The 19,418-nt window shown below is 40.2% G+C and overlaps 1 protein-coding gene across 1 annotated transcript in view; it reads left to right on the top strand.

Moving 5' to 3' along the window:
• Window positions 1-287: 287 nt before the first annotated feature.
• Window positions 288-19,418, top strand: part of PIK3R1 (phosphoinositide-3-kinase regulatory subunit 1) — a 58,157-nt gene continuing 39,026 nt past the window's right edge. The window contains exons 1-2 of the mRNA XM_085043210.1: window positions 288-474; window positions 5,105-5,849. Of these exons, the coding sequence (XP_084899336.1) occupies window positions 5,516-5,849 (334 nt within the window). The 5' untranslated portion in view covers window positions 288-474; window positions 5,105-5,515. The remainder of the gene's footprint in view (window positions 475-5,104; window positions 5,850-19,418) is intronic.

Below are 19,418 nucleotides of genomic sequence, written 5' to 3'. Positions count from 1 at the left end.
GGTTCCTCTCGCTGCCGCTCCCCGGCCTGGCCTGGCCTCCCCGGGGCGAGGCAGCGCCCAAGGGTAGTAGGCACCGCTGGGCGCCATTCCCGAGGACAGCGACCCCAAGGCCCCGGCCGCGGGGGGGAGCTGCGAGGATCGCGGCGGCGCCCGGCCCCGGAGCGGGCAGTGCCGAGCCTGCGGCGGGGCGGGCCCGGGCGGTGCCGCCGTCAGTCAGCGGGCGCGGCGGGGCGGTGCCAGAGCGGGTTGGCGGAGCCGCCGGGGGCGGGGCGGGGGCAGAGCCGGCGGCGGGCACGGCACCGCCGAGGCACTGGAGCGGCGAGCTCGGCGGGACGGGCGCACGGTGGAGAGCGGGGCGTTGCGGCGACAGCTGCTGCCCGGCGGCGGGTGTGAGGCGGTGGCGGCCCCGCCGCTCCTGCTCCTGCTGCTCCTGCTCCTCCTGCAGCTGCTGCTACCACCGCTGCTACCGCTGAGGTAAAGTGAGTCCCGCTGCATCCGTTGCAGCTGGTGCTGCCCCTAGGGCGGCTGCCGGGGCAGGGGAGCGTTGCGGGAAGGGGCGGTGCGGGGCTGTGCGGCCGCCTGGGACCCGGGCACCGGCCGGCCCTGCGGGGTGACAGTCCGAGCGTCAGCGCCGCCCCGTGCAACTTTTTCACCGTGCGGAGCGGGCTGTGGCGCCGCCGAGCCCTCCGGCGCGGCAGGCCCGGGCGGGCCGCCCGCTGCGGCCGAGGCCGAGCCCCGGGGACGGTGCAGCCTCTCCTGCCGCGGCCGGGGGCGGCACGGCGCTTCCTGGACGAACAGGGCAAGCGGCGCGCCGCGGGGCTGCCCGGGAGCCCTGGCCCCGGGCGGCGTGGGGAGCCGGGCTGGTGCCCGCGCCGGCATAACGCCCCCGAGGCGGCGGAAGGGGTGTCCGTAGGGATCGCTGGGGCAGGAGCGGGCGGTGCGGCGTCCTGCCCGCCTGTGCCCGGGGCTCCGCCATCGTCCCCGCGCCGCCGGCGAGCGCCGGCTCGGCGCAGCTCTGCCCCGGCCGTGGAGAGGCTGCACCCCCGAGCACCGGCCCCTGGAGAGCGGCTGCTCTGCGGCGGGCACTGCATGTCGATTCAGGGCTCCAGAGTGGTTAACCTGCCGGCCTCTTAAACGGGACGGAATTTCAGACTGTACTGCCTTCCTAAGTTTTTTAATTATCATTATTCATTTAATAGTTCTGCTGAAGTGGTCTTGATGCTCACCTGCCTTCTTCCAGAGTTTGCAGCCTTTATAAGGTCTTTGAGATGCTTCAGAATGCGATGTGCTGTACATCGTTCACAGTACTTAGTGTACATGTATTTGGACTTGTTCAAAGTCTTGTGATAGAATCTGCACAGGTTCAAAATAATTTCAAATTGGAAACGGTATAAAGGTATCACTTCGTGATACATGACGGACCTTATCTTCTTGCAGAATAGTATTCTGATGTGGTACTTAACTTGGTCGTCTCCACTTGGCGAGCGGTAGCGTCATACTTCAGAGAAAGCTGCAGTTTGAGTCACAGGTGTGTAGACACCTAGTGGGGAGAAAAGTCGATCTCCAAGCAAATTTCCCCACTTATCCCTCAATATTCTTTTTTTTAGGGCCTTCCTGAATATGTTAGTCAGCTCTCCTGTCTACCAAGGAGTGGCAAGAAAGCTTGTGTTAGGCACTGTTTCTCTAGGGATTTTTGCAATTAGCATTAGAGGGATGGCAGTATGAGGAGAAATGGTTATTAAATATTTTAATATAAAGGTGAAGAAAATCTTTGCATCTTATGTTAGGGATGCTGTACCAATAACACATGCACACCCCTCTGGTTGGGCTAGTATCAATGTGCGTGCATATGCAGTGTAGAAGTTTGTATTCTCCGGCACCAAAGGAATGATAGCTTGTGTGGGAGGAAACACTTGGGTACCAGTGAAGTGGGAGCCAGACATCACTTTTAACAAGGGAAGAAGGCGAGGGTGAAAGGGAAGATTTCATGTCCCCTTCCTTTTCCTCCTAAATTTGTAGGAATTGCTTGAGTTTTTCTGTTGAATTTTAAATTTTATAACTACTGAAATGTCCATTGTAAACCATTCTGCTGAGAGGTGGGAATTCTGCCTGAACTCAGGAATCTTTCAGTGGGATCAAGCTCTTAGACAGTAAACAAAAAACAAATGAACATTGATTCTCTTACAGTACTTCTTCCTCCTTTTCCATTTGACCAGCCAAATGGAAATCCAGTAATACTTCATCTCAAATATAACAGTATTTCTTTCCTGAAGTGTTTGGTTTGGTTGTTTTAATCTATTTAAGATGGTGTCCAAGCTATTTATTTTAGGACTAGTCAGCTTAAGTCAGTTTGAGTCAAAATGCCTGAGTATTGAGGCCGTGTGACTTCACTTGGAGTAAAGGGAATTTGTTTGTACAGGCTCTTAGCAGAGCAGTATAAGAGGAATTCTTGGATATATCACGGTGTTACTGAGCAGGTGTGGAATACTCGTGCTTGTCCCTGTGTTAGGTCTATCTGCTTGTCCCTGTGTTAGGTGAACTCTTAGTTCACCCCTAAATCTGACACATAGTAACAACAGAAAAAGGCATAAATCCAAGAATTTTAGAATGGCTCACTTAGAGGACTGTGTCCCGGTACATGACTCATAGATCAATCAGGAGGTCAGATGCTGGGGACTCTGTACCAAAGGTGGTGCTGGTAGGTGAGTGTGAGCAAGTAATGCAGCTCTGAGACCCAGTGCAACTGGATCTAGGGAAACTTTGCTACCATAACTGCATTGAGTTTTTCTAATCTGATGCATGTCTTGAGTTTTTAGAATATGCTTTAAAACTGTCATAAGAAGTTTTTCTGTTACTACTACATTTCCAGTTCTGAATTTTCAGAAGATGCATAAGAGACACAAGTACTCATTTTAAATAAATATTTAATAAATATATTTAATAATATATTTAAATAAATATATGGCCATAAATTTGCTATGATACATTTGATAATACAAGATCAGAGGCATAGGTCAAGGCAATTAAATTATGCAGTGTTTAGAAGACTTCGTTGACTGCCAGAATGCCCATAGGCAATAGGAGTTAAATAAGTAGCTGTAGCAGAGCACTTGTTGAACCTTTCTTAAAAAGAAAATAAATATTTCAGAGTATTTGAAGTAGTGAGAGTGGTAATTTTCTAGCAGGCTTTGCTGTGTGCATAGTTGGTTTTGTTTGGAAACATTTATATTAGTCTGAACACTTGGATCTAGAGTGTGTAAGTGCATTTTGTTCTCTTGCTACATGAAATTTGAGAAATCCACGCTTTTGTAAAGGCTTCTCTGCTATTTAGTTGATACACTGCTACTTCTACTTTTTCCCCAGTTCTTGTCAGTAGACTTCTCTGGTAGAACTGGCAGAATGAAATATTGGTGAAACTATTCATGTTAATTGCAAAGTCTGTGATGTTTGGTAGCATCAGGTAAGCAGCATAGTTTGGTTTTTCAGAAGTGGCTGCAGAAATTTCTAATTAAAATTTTGATGGGAGCTGGGTGCCTAATACACATGGATAGATTTGCAAGTTGTTAAAATAAATACTTGTGTGCAAGCTTTTTGAAATAGGAAGTCTGATTCAGACTCAGATAATTCTTTCCTACAGTAAAAACTGGTTGCAAGGGTTGATAAGGAAGTTCTTCAAGAACTTAAGATTTTCTTCTGTGCTCTGTCACGAGAGATGTTGTGCAACATGCTGCAAGGATCTGATGGACTGAAGAGGAGCCACATAGAAATCAGGGATCAGGTTCATTCACTGGCACAGAAAACCTGTACGCATTCTTATAAACACTTCTTAGCTTGTCAGTTAGTCATGTTCCAAACGACTTGATGACTGAGACATTAGAAAAAATGGTGTGGAAAAGAGCTGTCAGATGTTCCCTGTTCCAGCCCCGTCTACCAGTGTCTCTTTATAATGTAAAAACGGAGTGTTTCACCAAAAAAAAAAAGAGCTTTCTGTACATTGAGTACATAGTACAACAGTCAATATTTTACCTGCTGGTATTACACAGCTCCCTCTGGTCTTTTATTCAGATGTAGTTTAGGAGCTTCAATGCGACTTTGAGTAGTTAGCACTTTCTGGTTTCCAGTATAGCATTTCAAATTGTGATTTGGCTTGTCTTTTTAAGTAGATGAAAATGAGTAACAGATGAAATAATGTTTAGAAAGCTTTCACTGTTCTATATGTCTTTAAGCAACTGTTCTCTAAATAGATTGGTTTTTAGTAATATTTTTTCTTTTTACTTTATGGTTGGGCTACCTTGAGCCAAAAGTTCAGGCCTGTGTTCTCTTGCCTTTAATGTAATTTAAGCATACACCCTGATACTTGACTCCTGCTAGGACTACTTAGGTGGTCTGGGTGTGCCTGTTTCAGTTGCTGATTGTTTTTCTAGTATTATACCATAAACACACTAAAAAACATCTGGAAGGTGGGGGAGCGGTAAAGCCCCTCTTTAAAAACAAAAAAGGCAATATGGTAGTCATCAAGTAAAAGCACTTTTGAGTCTTTGGTTGTTCTGCAGATTATGAAAAGACATGTTTCTCCCAAAAGGTTTTTGAAATATAGGATGGGGGGATGGGGATTGTTACCCATCCTCACCCTTGTCATAAACAGGACAAGACTGAATACCCCAGTGGTCAATGCTAATTGCAGTAAGCTCCTCCTCTGTCTTGACAGACCTTTTGTGGAGAAGGGCTGTGGCTTTCTGGCTTCAGGGAGATAATATAAAGTCTTGCTGCCAGGTTAGGTACTGCATTAGAGGGATAGCTCCAGGGCTTAGCTCTCTCACCCTGAGACTTTTCAGTAGCCATAAGTCATCGAGAAGGAAGCATACCTCGTACTGCAGGGGTACAAGTTCGATTCAAGTAATTTGACATATATCCTTATAAAAATGCAAACATTAGCTGGAGAATTTTTTGGTGATGTTGCTTGATTTTGTTGTTATATAGGACTCTTTTGTGGGACATGGTTTTTGCCAGGGTTGCAGAAAGCATAAGTCATAGGTAGAATCCCAAGTTCACAATCATCAAGAGAATGTGAAATGATTTAATCACTTTTCTCTTCTCTTTCCAGGAAAAGCATGTGTGCAGAGTTTGGTGGGAGAATATTTCAGGTACGTGAGCAGTGTGTGGCAAATATATCTGAAGAAAGTGTGACTGGCTGAAGAGTTGGCTGAACTTGGAGATGCAGTAGTGCCGGCAAGCCCAGGAAAAGAACTAATTGGAAGAATATTTCTAGACACAGAAGTGGAACACTTACTTCTGCAACAGATAGTGACTCAGAATAAATACATTGGTAAAAACATCAGCAGTGAAAAGACAGACTTTGGTGTTTTTTCATTCTCTGGTGGATTTTATTACTTAAGAGACATTTTCATTACCCCTTTTAATACATCTTGAATTTCTCTGTACATAAAACTATAACTGGACAATTGCATTTTGATACTGTTTAATAACACTTTTGAATGTTAAATCATTTGCCAAGATGAGTGCTGAGGGATATCAATACAGAGCTTTATATGACTACAAAAAAGAGCGAGAAGAAGACATTGACTTGCACTTAGGCGATATATTAACTGTGAATAAAGGTACCTTACTAGCACTTGGATTCAGTGAAGGGGAAGAAGCAAAGCCTGAGGAAATTGGTTGGTTGAATGGCTTTAATGAAACCACAGGGGAGAGGGGGGATTTCCCAGGAACTTATGTAGAGTACATTGGAAGAAAGAAAATATCTCCCCCCACTCCAAAGCCTCGTCCTCCTCGGCCTCTTCCAGTAGCGCCAAGTCCTGCAAAAGCTGAAGCAGAGAGTGAGCAACAAGGTCAGTACTCAGAAGGTCTGTGTATCCCCCATGGTTTCAGGTATTTTTGTTTCATAAATTTGTTTGACTGTACATTCATGTGAATAGCACCTGCTGGTCAGCTTTTTTAGTCTACGGCTCGTTTCAGTCAACTAAGAATTGTTTCTACATCATAATGTTTAGCTCGCACACTTTGTAGTTTCATGTGTTTTGTCTCAGGCACAGGGACCAAGGACTTACTGTGAGTTACATCTCACAGGTTGGAAAGCATGCTTACAGTATCAACTGTAAAAATTTGAATGGAAAATGAGATGTTTAACATTTATTTTAGGTTTCTAAGAAACTGATGGCAGGTTTTCCTTTTGTGGTTCATCCAACTCACTATTGAGAAAGTTCTTAGTAGTGTGCAGTAGTAGTATGCATTCTAAATAAAACAGCGTGTTCTTACCACAAATCTCTTGCTAGGAGCAAAAAATATATATTCTAGTCATGGGGAGTTACGTGTGGCATTAAAGGTAAGAGCAAATGTTTAAAAATGGACAATGAAATTATAATAAAGGGGAATTCAGACTTATCATTTTTTGGGGTATGGCATGCAGTAGAAGACAGCCCTTATATGAAAAAAGGTTAAGCAAAGGAAGTATCTTCTTAAGTTGCTTTCTAATGTATATTTGCAACAGTACATGAGGCAGAACACAGAATTTGATCAGAACTCTTCCTGTTAAGAGAAGAAAAAAGCCTTTTATAATTGGAAAATCTTTGGGGTGAAAAATCAAAACAAACGAAACCAACCTTCCTTCAAGTGATTTTGTCTCCTTTACCTTCCGACATTCCGGTAGTTGGATTTTACATACCAATAAGCCAAGTTCATCTTCGAATAGACTTTTCAGCCTATCTGAGAAGTCTAGAGTGGCTTATATGGCTTCAACTTCTATTACTTCATAAATTCTCTGGGTTTCTAGCTGTAGGAAGTGAGAGTTGTAGTATGTGATCATGATTTTCACAGTGACACCATAGTAATGAATAGAATCATCATGCTGCCTACACAGAAATGTTTGCAGCATCACTTGTAAATTTGTGGTATCAGTTTATTAGCTTCCATCCCTCTGTTTATCTGCGCTGATAACGAGCAAAGATAAGAGCAGAAATACAGAAAATTTTATGTGGCAATGAAGTTAAGCCAGAAGCATTTTTAGGTTGTTGGGGACTTAAATCAAGAGTGAATTTGAACTGGTTTATATAGTTCTGAATGTTCTGAAGCACTGTAGCAAGCATTGTTTGCAAGCCTACAGTGCCTAGATGTATATCATCGTTAGGATGAAGGTGAGGGCAGATGAGAGTGTTTTAGGTTATACTGTCTCTATCTCTTTAATCCTTGAACTCACAACTGCTAGTAATTAGAGTCTCACGTTTTTCTCTTTCATTAGAGTAGTTCATTAGGGTATTTGCTTTAGGAAAGAAAAGCTATTATTGCTTTGATCATTCATTGTATTGGATAGTAATGTGTGCTGCTCAGGTAACACTGACTCTTTTCTTAACCCACCTGTGGAGATAGTTGTCACCATCCTGTGTAACTGCAGAATAAACATGTCTCTTTGCATAGACACCTCAATGCTGACAGGTTATTTTGAGCAGCAGAGAATAGAAAAAAATCCCATTCTTTACGTGTGCATGCTGTGGTGAAGCAACCAGCATGCGCTTATTGGTTTAAAAAGTAGTGCTTTGTAACTTCCTTGGTTTCCGTACACACGATTGCTTGATGCTACTGTTCACAGCTCCACGCTGTGAGCTGGCCACAGCGCTGTGCTGGGTGTCCTGGTGTTAATCTTGCTGTTTCCAAGCCTGCCCCAGGACTGCATTTGTAACAGACATTTATGGGAGTTTTGGCTGCTGGGAGTTACTTTGGGAAATTCTGCTGCAGATCTGGGGGGGTTCTGCTTATATGTAACCTCCTATGTGAGGTTTATTGCCTTTAGACAAGGTACTGTTTACATGCAATATATTTATTTTTAATGCCATGGACTGTGGGAATGGGAAACAAGAAAATGTTCTGATTTAACTGGGAATCTTCATCTCAAAGTCTGCACACATAATCATGCTGCACCCCAAAATGTTTAAGAATTAGCTTGCAATCCAGCCTTGTTTTCTTCTGTTAGAAAAAAAAAAAGTAGGATTTCCCTCAGCTCCTTTTGAATTAAAGATTTTAAGGTTCGTATAAGAGGCTAGACACCTTCATAATGCCGTAAGACCAGGGATTACACCCTTCTGAATAGAAATTTTTGTGTTGGATTTAATTGCTGTTAAAATAAAATATGCTCATCTAAAATAAATTAGGAAAAGTAATGATAAGTAGTCACTTTACAGATCTTTTTACTGAAGAGATCTCAGAAAGAGAGTACTTTGAATCCTAGAAACAAACTTGGAAATGTTATACTGGAAGAGTATTATAAAATCAAAGTGAAGGTGATTTTAAGTTAACAGAATGCTACAAAAATTATAGTAAAGCCAGAGGTGAGGGCAGAAATGCAGTTCAGATAAAGAACAATGTAGCAATATATGTTTGACTTCCAGGTGGCTTCACTATTTTTGTGTATGCTATTCGGGGCAGGGAATAGCACAGTTAATATTGTCCAGCAGCCAATGTAATGGGCAGTAGGCCAAAAGATTCTTCCCAGGATGTTGCTTCTCTGTACACCCTTAGAGTGTATTTAAAATAAATTCATGTGTAGTGTGAAACTGGCCTGACCAAATGCAGTCAAGTTTACATTTTCACTACTTGATGAGTTGAAAGTACTGTGAATTAAAATGACAAATTCATGGGGAGCTCTAACTTAAGACTTCTTAAACATACCTCAATTATTTGTAATCGGTGTACTTTAATTCTGTAAAGAGTCAATTCTGTATGTACCACGGTTGTGTATATGTTGAATAAGAGTGTCAGAAACTTGAGATTTCAAAAAATATATATGCATACTCATGGGAGTTCATTTAATTTTACCATGTACCTAGGTTTATTTTTTGAAGAAAACACTTTTTAATATTTTCAGTACTCTTAAAAAGTTAATTATTCACTTTGAAAGTTTTTGTCACCTGGCTTCATTAAGCTTGATCATTTGCTCTTCAATGTCCGGATTGTTTCGTATTAGATCTAATTTGCAATATTTAAGCACAATGCTACCAGTATTCATAATGGCTTGTTATTCATACACAAATACTTGCAGACATGTGAATAGACTTTGCAGTCAGTGAGGCTGGTGACATGGGCAAGAGCTGCTCATCGGGCCCATGTCTTACGCAGTCAGTCTTACTTATAAACAGGAAGCCTCCTAAATATGAAAAGCCAGTCTGAAAACAACAAAAAAAAACCCCTTGCTGGTAGTCTCAAATTCCATTAAAACATTTGAGTCAAATCTTTCCCCATATTTTTATTTTATTCATTACTTATTTAATCTTCTAGAACCATTGGTTAAGACAAGAATTGGCATCCTTTGGCTGAAATTTTAGGGTTGTTGCATTTTGCTGGTCTTCCCCCTATCTTTGTCAATAAAGAACTAGATTTAGTCTGACTTTGTGGGGACTTTTTTTTAAATTACATCTGAAAGGATATGAAAATAAAGGAGAAACAAAAGCCCTGAGAAGTCTCTAGCACGTTCCAGGCCTGATGCGTGTTGGAGGTACAGCAAGGCAGATTTAATTCCTGTCTCTGGTGTGAGGCTCCAAGTGACCCAACCTGCCAGATTTTTTTGCCACCAGGCGAGGGTGCCTGTCTGGGAGGATTGAGGTACTTGCAACAGTGGGGACACAGCATAGGGTCATCTTTAGTCCCTCCATTAGACATCAGAAGTTTATGTGAAGCAGTAAAGATTTTATATGACTGGGGTTTCTTTCCTTGAAATGCCTTTTTAATTTTCTTTCTTTAATTGAAGCTGCATCAGGTTAGTTCCTCTCTCTTATCCTGGTTATGCTCAACACTTTGCAAATGAAAAGTGCATAAGCTGTACAAAGTCCAGATACATTTTGCAAATGTTGATTCAGCTCATCTGATACGGCTGCATACATTTAGAGTTGATTCATACAGAACCGTTTCTCTACCTGGTTTGTGAAGGCTGATCTTAAGCAGACTTTGGATCATAAAGCTTTGATTGATGGACTGAAATGCTTTGAGATTTAACTTGGGATGCTGAATTCTCACTTTGAAATGAAGATCAGATTGCAGAACGGCAGACCAGAACTTTGTATGAATAATTTGTCAGTTTTGATGTTTTGGAGCTTCCTGCAACTTCCTGTGTAACTTTAAAGGGTTGTTTATGTTGACACTTTGTACTATTTCAGCTGATTTTGGGCCTAAAAATAATCTGAAGCTCTTCCTTCTTGTGGTGAAGCCGTAAAATAGATTTATTATTTTAAAAGAAAAAACCCAAACTTTCTTTCACTCTTCTGCTAGAACAGATAGAGATCAGCAAGTTACAAAGAGATAATGACATGAAACGTTTGGAAACTCTTTCCTCTCACTGACCAGGTTATGCAATATCTGACAGAGATCCAAACTGACAGAGGGCATAAAACGGTTTATGCATGGTTTAACTGAATGTGTTGTAGGATTTGTTTCTTTAATTTTGCTGTAAAGCCAATGGAGCAATCCATTTGTGAAAATTATTTACATTTATATATTGGGGCACACAAGATTGAGTGAAATGTAAGAAACCTGGAGCCCCCATTGGGAAGAAAACAGTCATCATCTTGCCTGATTTAGGCAAATGGAAAAAGGAAATTATGGGATGAAGTGATGAGTCACTATCTCGTGACAAATACAAATGGTAAATGAATTTACCATTCAAGCCAGAGCTCCTGCTTTCTTTCTTTTTAGAACCAGTTTGAGTATCAGCCTTTGCCCCGCTGCAGTTGTCAGAACTGCCTTGCAGTCATAAATTTTCACGAGTTGATTTTGACTTGCACTGAGAAATGGGGCAAGTTCCTGCTATAAAGCCTTGCTGGCTGCTTGTGATCACATTTCTAGGCAAATTTCTAGCTGCCAGATAAGTGCATGCATCTGAAAACAGAGTTCTTGCCACCTGCTTTATCACTGATAGTTGCAAAGATTTTTGCAAGCTGCACTGAAGTTAGACAGAGTATTTTTTTCACAGTGATAATATCAGGGGCTGATGGTGAGTAAAAAAGCCTTGGTAAGCACTGCCGGAAGCACAGGGATAGGCTTTGCAAGTACAGCTACAAACTGCACGTGTATAGTGGGCCTGAGCAAGTTCATGGTTGATGCTTGGCCCCACCTGCTGGTAGAGGAGGCAGGAAGCAGGAGGGAAGAAAGACTTCTAAACGCAGCATCTTCAATGCTGTGTTTTAATCCTCACAGGATAAAAAATAAAAGTGAGAGAGAGAGCTTTTGAAAATAATACTTTAATGGAACAATAGATATTCCTGTGGAAAATATGTCACTTGGGGGATACAGAACCCCCTTTTAACCCTCAAAGGTGGCCTTAACTTGAAAAGGCTTGTGAGGGAAAAAAATGTGGTGAAATGCATCTTTTTTCCCAACTGTATCAATTAGTCTAATAAAAACAGTGCCTTCTGTTACACGTTTTGCATTCAGAAGCTGAAAGGATAAGACACTCCTGTTTTGATGCTGTAACAAATATTTGTCTGTTTTGTACCATACCGATTTTAATATGCTTTTCTATAATTAAAACAGTGGCACTATGTTCACAGACTTTGCTTACCTTTCTTGAGCCTTCTGTTATAGTGATTAGTCCGCTAATATCTCGTGCTGAAGTGAAAGCCCCTGGGGCAGATGTAAAGCATGGCAGAGGTGAATTAGCCTGTACCCCTCATTGGAATAATCTCTAGTCCTATCACAGCTAGTCACTATCTGTCTGGTCCTAGCTGTGATCCAGGATCATCTGAAAAAAAACCTTCACTGGTTAGCAAATAGTTCTTAGGCTTGCATATGATAACATCAGTTTTTGAGTTTCAGCAATACATGGTACTAAGTGATTACCAAGAATGGTTCATTCAGCACCCTGAGCAAATAACTGTGCCCACTTAAATAGTTGTGTGATGCCATGTATACATCCAGATTTTCTTGTGTGAAAGAACATGGGTCTGTAACTGCGGCTGGCTGTGCACTGTTTCACATCTGCATCTTGGTCCAAAGCTGCTCTCTGTGATGAACATCCATGAAATCAGTCTGAAGGCTAGAATACAAAGAACATCTTTATTCTCATAGCTAAGAATGACAAGGGGAATGACATGATATTAAAGACATGTTTATTTTAACTGGAGAAAGATACTAAGTCCTGAGAATACTTTGGTGAGAATCTAAGTACTTGGGAGAACTTGCAGAGAATTTTTGGCTTTAAAAAAAAAGTAGTAACTCTGATTAATAGTTGCTAACTTTTGTTCGTGCTTTCAGCTAAATACATGTCTAAAATGCAATTCTATTTTGGGATGATTTCATTAGTAGAAGGGAGTTGTGTCAATTTTTTGTTGGGGTTTTGTTTTTTTAAGTGTTCTTTTTTTCCACTTTGTTGTAGAAACTCCTGCATCCTTGGACATTGCCTGAAATCTTTTTGTAAAGTGTTAGCATGTGTAATCTTCTGTGCTAACTTGACTACTTTATGTTCAGGCTTTTATAAATGCTGTATGCAAGAGTCCGCAAGAATAAAACCCAAATGTTGTTCTTTATTTTCACATGTTGACCCACTTTATAAAATAGTTTGCATGTAAGACAGCATTAAAAAATTGTATTTAGGCTGGTGGCTTTTCAGGTAATAAGATCCTCAAGGTAGGGTTTCAAAAACACACTACTGCCCTGAGCCAAGGAAAGATGTAATTGCATAGGGTTTCTACACTTTAAAAATATCTTTTGAGACTATCTTGTACTTCAGAACTACTATGTAAATTATGACATGAATGATGAAAAAGGTCTTTAACAGTTCAGTCAGCTGTCAGAAAATTTGCTCCTACAATCCAGTAGGTCTGTTTGTATATGCTCCTCATCGTTTGCAATGTTAAAGCATTTCCCAGTGGTGAATATCTGGTGTAATTTCTTCACTGGAGATTGTGGATGTTAAGGGCAAGAAGTGAGATCTGCCTTTGGTAGATCTGAACATGCCGATTGCCATCTGTGCTGGCAAATCACCTAGTGGCATCTGGAATGGGAAGATGCTTCTGCAGAAGGGAGACCTGTTGCAGGAGTGGCAGTTACTTTGCTTTTTTTTGGTTTTTTTTTAATGCCTAAATTTTTGAAAACTATAGTTAACTATGCTTTCCTTGAATGTTTTGATGCTTCCTTGTAAAACACATGCACACTTAAAAATATAAAGGTAGTGGTCAAAAGCCAAACTATTCCACTCAAGATCATTAGATTGGTGTAATTCAAGTGGTCTCTACCTTGCTGTTTCTCCCCTGTGGGGTTGCATTTGTTGGATGCAGCACTTCTGAACGCTCTGATTCTGTAGCCTCCTGCTCACCCTCTGGGAAGGAAGGAAGAATAATGCAACCTGAGAATAATAATTATTCTGAGGAAGAATAATGTAGTCTGAGAGGGAATGCACCTCTGTGCTGATTTTTGATGGAATAAAATTACCACGACAACCATGGATGAGACATGGCTGCACCAGGTTTGTATATCTTGTTTACAGATATAACAGTGGAATTTATTTGTTGCAGTTTGGAGAGAAAACTTAAGTGCTATCACTTATTTCTTCCAAGATCTCTTCATCCTGCTTGGATAAGATTGGTAGATAGTAGATAAGCATGGAAGACTGTTCTTGCCAAAGAAACTTTCTAAAGGTAAACTGCAAATCCACGTTTCAAAGCATGTTATGGGTTATCCAGCAGTCTCTCTCCAAGACAAAGCTCTTAATTCGTGAGGTTACCCTTTTATTTCCAAGTCCTCTTCCTCAGCTCTTTTTTGCTGGAGGTAGATGAAAGCACTTAAATTATAGAATTAATGAAAGAAACCGCTAATTATGCATCGTAGGTAAGACTGCACGGCTGTGTCTGGTTTCATTATCTTTCTATCCAGGAACATTCCAGAAATAAGGAGTTAAGGGGAAAAAATTTCAGTCCTTTTCCTATTTGCACATGGCATTCAACCCTGTGATCACACATGCCAGTCCTCTACTGCTGTCTTTTCATGCAAATTTCATTGCAAGTCTGTTGCACTCGGATGGAGACAGGAAGATGTCCCTTATGACCTTACTGTTGAATTGTGTCCTTGCCAAGACATAGCTGCTTGGCACAGGGGAGGAACGACAGAGACCATGGCAAAACCCTCCATAATTCCCTGCTTTGCTTCTAGTTGACTGGCACATGCTGAGAGGCATCAGCCCTGATGTGGTCTTCAAAGAGCGGTGAGGTGCAAGGACACCACGGGGGGCAGTGAGCTGTGATCTGTTCCTTTGGCCTTCAATCTCTGCTGGTACATGGGTCGTCTGTAAAGGGCTCATGCCCTGTGAGAGCTTCTCTGAAAAAGGGCGCTCTTGGCTTACCAGGCTTTGTGACTCTTGCTGTAATATGGTCTTTCATTTTTCATTCAATAGTCATTGCACTGCTTGAATTATAGCCATTCCCTTGAGAGAAATGCCAGAAAATGCTATCCTTTGACATTTTGAAGCAAGTTATTTTGGGTATTTTGGAGTAAAATCTGTACAGATGCTTAAGTACAGTTTAGAATATATTCTGGCCAGTCCAAATCTACCCCACCTTTCTGAAGCCAGAATAGTGTAGCTAGTCAGTAGCCTAGATAAGCAATTTTCTTGGGAAGAAAAAGATTTAGGGAGGCCTTTTGCTCCAGTGCAAGCCAGTTCTGAGCATAAAAAATTTTTCTAGTCGTCCTTGTAATCTGGCCTGGCCAATAGATAGAATTTTAAGGAACACATTCTAAACAGCAGGTAGCAAAAATTTCTTCTGAAATAACAGAAAATAAAGGATCTCTGTTCATCAAGTGAGGGGTTTTCAAGAGCACAGAGTGATGAATGTTTGAATTCTCTTTGCTGTATTTATAATTTATTACTGATGGTTGAAACATTAGCACACATTCTCCATGACTTTCATGGTTTTCTGTCTTTCTCTAGGATCAAACTTAGTGCTGACAACTCTAAAAACTTTCTGGGTAACCTGTGTAAGCTGTAGCCCCCTATATGATATGAGAGATTTTCACAATCCCATTATTACCAAAACAGTTTTTGGGGATGATATGAAATGACTGGTTGAATAATGTCTACTGCAGAGCAACTAGCATAAAATCTTGCTTCTTAGCAAGTTGAAAGTCTCATCTATTTTTGATACTAAAACTTTCACTGAAAAAGCTAGTGGCCTGTTGGTGCCTTCCAGAGTGATTTAAGATGCAGGACTTCAAATTGCATGTACAGTTTAGCAAAAAAGGGGAAGACAGTTACCAACTGTTATGCTTTTTCTCCAGATGTTTCCTCTAAGACAAATATGTAGGGTTTTATTATGACACAGTAAGAACATGCCAGTAAGACGAGAATGGTTGTTTTGTTGGAGAGGTTTTGTGTGGCTTTTTTTTTTTTTTTTTCAGTGTCTGTTTGAGCTAAATAGCTAGTCAATCAAATACTGTGGTAAGTTGTCTAGTAGTTTGTACGGAACATGCCCACGCTTGTTGATGTGAGTTGCTCTCTTCTAAATTGAGTATTAAAATACTTTATTCAAAATCCCTTTGGATGCAAACAAAAAATAAAATTATTTTAAAGTACTGGTGTTCTTGAAAATATTATACGTGGTTGTTTTTTTCTTTATTTACTTGAAGGACTTGTTCATACAAGAAGCTGTAGGTTATTATTTTACTTTCCCTTAAATTTTTTGCAAAATCCACCTTGACTTCAGAAGGAGCAGGATCAGACCTATAGTCAAGGTTTAGTAGCATTGGGACATATCCTATGCTTCTTATTCTTACTTCAGTCAGGCAAAATTTCCAGTGTCTTTAGGGTTTGGAGCACAAATCTTGGCTATTTTTGGAAGAGATTCCAGTATACTAGATTGCATAAAATATGAATGTGCATTAAATACTACACCATAAATGCTGATATAAATAACAGAGTCTGACTGTCCTTTCACAAATTTTGTATACACATAAGGAAAACACTGTTGTGAGCAGCTCTTCTGAGGTCCTGAGCTAATGCAGGGCATGTAATTTCACTCTCTAATTCCTGTTTTGAGCTCATAACTTCTATTTAAATTTAAAGCCTGTTCCTAATTAGTCCAAACTGCTTCCTTTAGTACATATTTATTGTACTTAAATTTTTATACCCTTAGTGTCCATTACATGGTAAGAATTTTGAATTCAGTAGTAAAATGTTTTCTTTTGGGAAACTACATAAATGTAATTGATGATGACAGTATAGAGTTTATTTTCATCAAGTTATTTTCTTCCAGTATATTCAGAACTCTTCACTGGTACATGTTAAAAATTTCCTCTAGGCTACTAGATACTTTGTCAGGGCTGATTTTTTCCTTAGGGCTGCCTGTTCGGGTAACTAATGTGACAGTAATGGGGGGTTTTTATAATTGAGGAAGCCATATGGTGACAGTTTTATTTGTATATTCTGTTATTGTAACAAATTATTATGTTTAGAATACAGAGTTTTATGCCCTCTATGCATGTGCATATAGAGAATGAACTGCACACTACAGTGGGAGAACATTAAGATTTTAAAACTGCATCTAGAATTTGTGTTCATATGTATAAGTACAACTTCTTTTAGTGTATGCCATCTGATACAATTTTTTAGTGACACAGTTGCCTCGCCCATTTTTCCACTTTTTCTTGCTTTGTTTTTTTTTGAGGTTTTTTTCCTTCACTGAATTACAATTGCTTCATTCAGGTTGTTGAGTTTGTGGTCGTAAGCCACCTGTTTTTCGCAGCCTTCAGCCTTCTCTCTGGAAACAGGTTTGTTCATTGATACCTCCGCTCTTTCCAATGATACAACTAGTAAGTGTTTCACAGAACTTCATAATCAGAAATACTAAGTCATCTTTTGGACACGGTTGTGAGCAAAAGCAAAGTTGCTATCATGATTCCTGTAAAGAATGAGGTAAACCAAACAGACAATTAAAAAAAAACAAAACAAACAAAAAAACCCCAAAACATTGCCAGACAAACCTACTGCTTTAAGATAGTTCAAGGTTATAATCTCTTTGTCATTCATAGGAGGTTTCATGTGGATTTCACTTCAAAAAGCTGAATTTGGGGAGTAATTCTTAACAACCTCTTAACATATAAGAACTCTAGAACTTACATTTCACTGAGATAACTAAAACCAGGAACCAGAAATGCATGAAGTTTGACTCTGTAAATCTTTTTGTCCCAAGGAGTGAGTACCATTTGCTCACTCTGTGGATGGCTTCAGTTACTGTGTACTGGATGTCCAAAATGATTCCTTGCAGAACAAATCTTCCTGGCATACCTATTCTTGCACCAGTTGGAATCCAAATGTAAGCATCAAAATAAAAAGAATTACTAGAAAGTGAATATAGAAGTTCAACAAATATGGTAACATAATTTAGTGTTAGCTCACTTTTTTCATGATTCTGCAAATCCAAAGTTTCAAGTTCTCAGTACTTTATTGTTCATGTAAAGCATGTCTCACAATAGAAAGTTTCAATGACACATGTTTTGAGCACTCTTGCTTTGGGTTTTAATGGTGCATCTCTGTTAGTTTTGACAGGTCTTTTGCTGTATCATAGTTGTGATTCACAAAAATGCAGGAATTTTTGCAAATGATGTCATTACAAGGAAATTACCATTCTTGAAACTTGATTTTAGTTTTTCTGATACTAATCAATAACTTGCTTCCTTGGAAGACTCTTTTGCTCCCATCTTTATTTTGCCATGTAGTAAATGGCAGCCTTATTTAATCATGAGGTATGGCAGTGCACTTTCATCCTAATGTGACAAAGTTCAAAGCTTTTCTGGGATTACTCTGTTGCTAGCATTATACATTAGATTCCTCTTTCAGGAAACACTAGTTTAGAAAGTGGAAGTCAAGACATCAGTGTGGATGATGGATGAGTAATGGGGGAGATATGAAAAATACTCTTGACACCTGGAATGGTTATTCCTTAACTTTCCAGACACACTAAAAACGTGGAAAGAGTGTTCTGCCATGGAGGAATCTGTGCTGTTTTGCACCAGACCTCTCTGCCAAGTTGGATGAATTCAAGGATGTACTTACTCCATATGAAGTTTTCTGCACAACCTTTGTGTTTTTAAGTTTTTCGGGTTTTGTATCTTTAGATGCTAATACAGAAATTGCAGGGTCATTGGGTTTGAATGTACAAACAAGATACAGAACTATGGAGAACTGTGCCATTTGATCTTTGAAAACTAGGTATGAATGCATGCTCCTATGAAAACCCCGAATTGCAAAAATCATTTGTAGTGGGCTAGAGAGGTATTTGACAGATTATGTGCAAGTACGTACATATGTGTTTCATTATTTGATTGCCTTAGGAGACTGGTGTTTAAGTTGGCAGATCTACTTAGTAAAAGCACAGCTCTTTGGCTGGCAGGATTACAAAATGCCTGAAGGAGAGAGTCCAAATGCTGAGAGCAAAAGAGAGGGAACATATAATGTGCAGAAAGCTTTGGGAAGCTATAAAGCCAGCAGGAAAAAGTAGACTTGAATATGGTTCCAATTTGTTCTGTTGGGCTCAAGTTGATAGCCATGCAGAAGTAAAAGCATGAAGTCTTCTTATTTCAATATAAAATTAATGTTCTGTATAATACTGTGTTTTCCACTATGCTAAGTATTATTTGGTTACCTGTTTGCAGCTTGTCAGAAATCTTTAATCCATGCTTATTTTCTGACTCAAATTTAAAAAAGAGAAAAAACAAAACAAACAAAAAAAAAAAACAAACAGAGAAAAGCAGCTTCTTTTGGAGGTTTACAGTGCACTGTCACACTGTGACATAAGTGGACACTGTAACAAGCTCTGAAACTTTGTTCTTGTCTTTATTAGCATGATCCAAGACTACATTATTGACTCCCAGTATATGTTAAATTTCTGCATTTAATTTTGTGATACATGATTTGTAGCTATTCTGGAGGGGGGGGAAATAAAACCCCAACCCAGTTTTTATACATGCGAGTTTAGAACAAAACTGTCCTGCAAGGTTTCAGAAGCAGCAGCCAAAGAAGTTGAGTATGTGTTTTTAGAGAAGTCTGCACCTGTGGCCTTGCACTTTTTCAGTGGAGTTGTCTTCCTTCTCAACCTCAGGCAACACAGATTAGCAAATTTATTTGGTCCTTTGCATTTTTCACTCCTAGCTGAATGCCATTATAGAATAACCAGCCACCTTGCTCTCTCACCTTTGACTTCTCAGTTTGAGAGCAAGGTTTGAAATGTGGGAAGCTGACTGGTGAAAAGCAGACTGCTGTAGTGAAACAAGAAAAAGAGAAGCAGAGGGGCTGGCTCTCCTGAGAGATCAAGAAATATGCTATTAAAAAAAAACCAAACCACCAAAACCCAAAAATAAAAGGGAATTTCCCTTAAAATAAGGCCAAGGTTTAGATGATTGCTCATACTGATATTTCTAAATTATTTTAGAGG

This window comes from Lichenostomus cassidix, chromosome Z (assembly GCF_008360975.1).
Source record: "Lichenostomus cassidix isolate B80296 chromosome Z, HeHo_3.0, whole genome shotgun sequence".
Classification (NCBI taxonomy): Eukaryota; Metazoa; Chordata; class Aves; order Passeriformes; family Meliphagidae; genus Lichenostomus; species Lichenostomus cassidix.
Note: the sequence above shows the minus strand (reverse complement) of the source record. Positions and strands in the feature narration are given on the sequence as shown.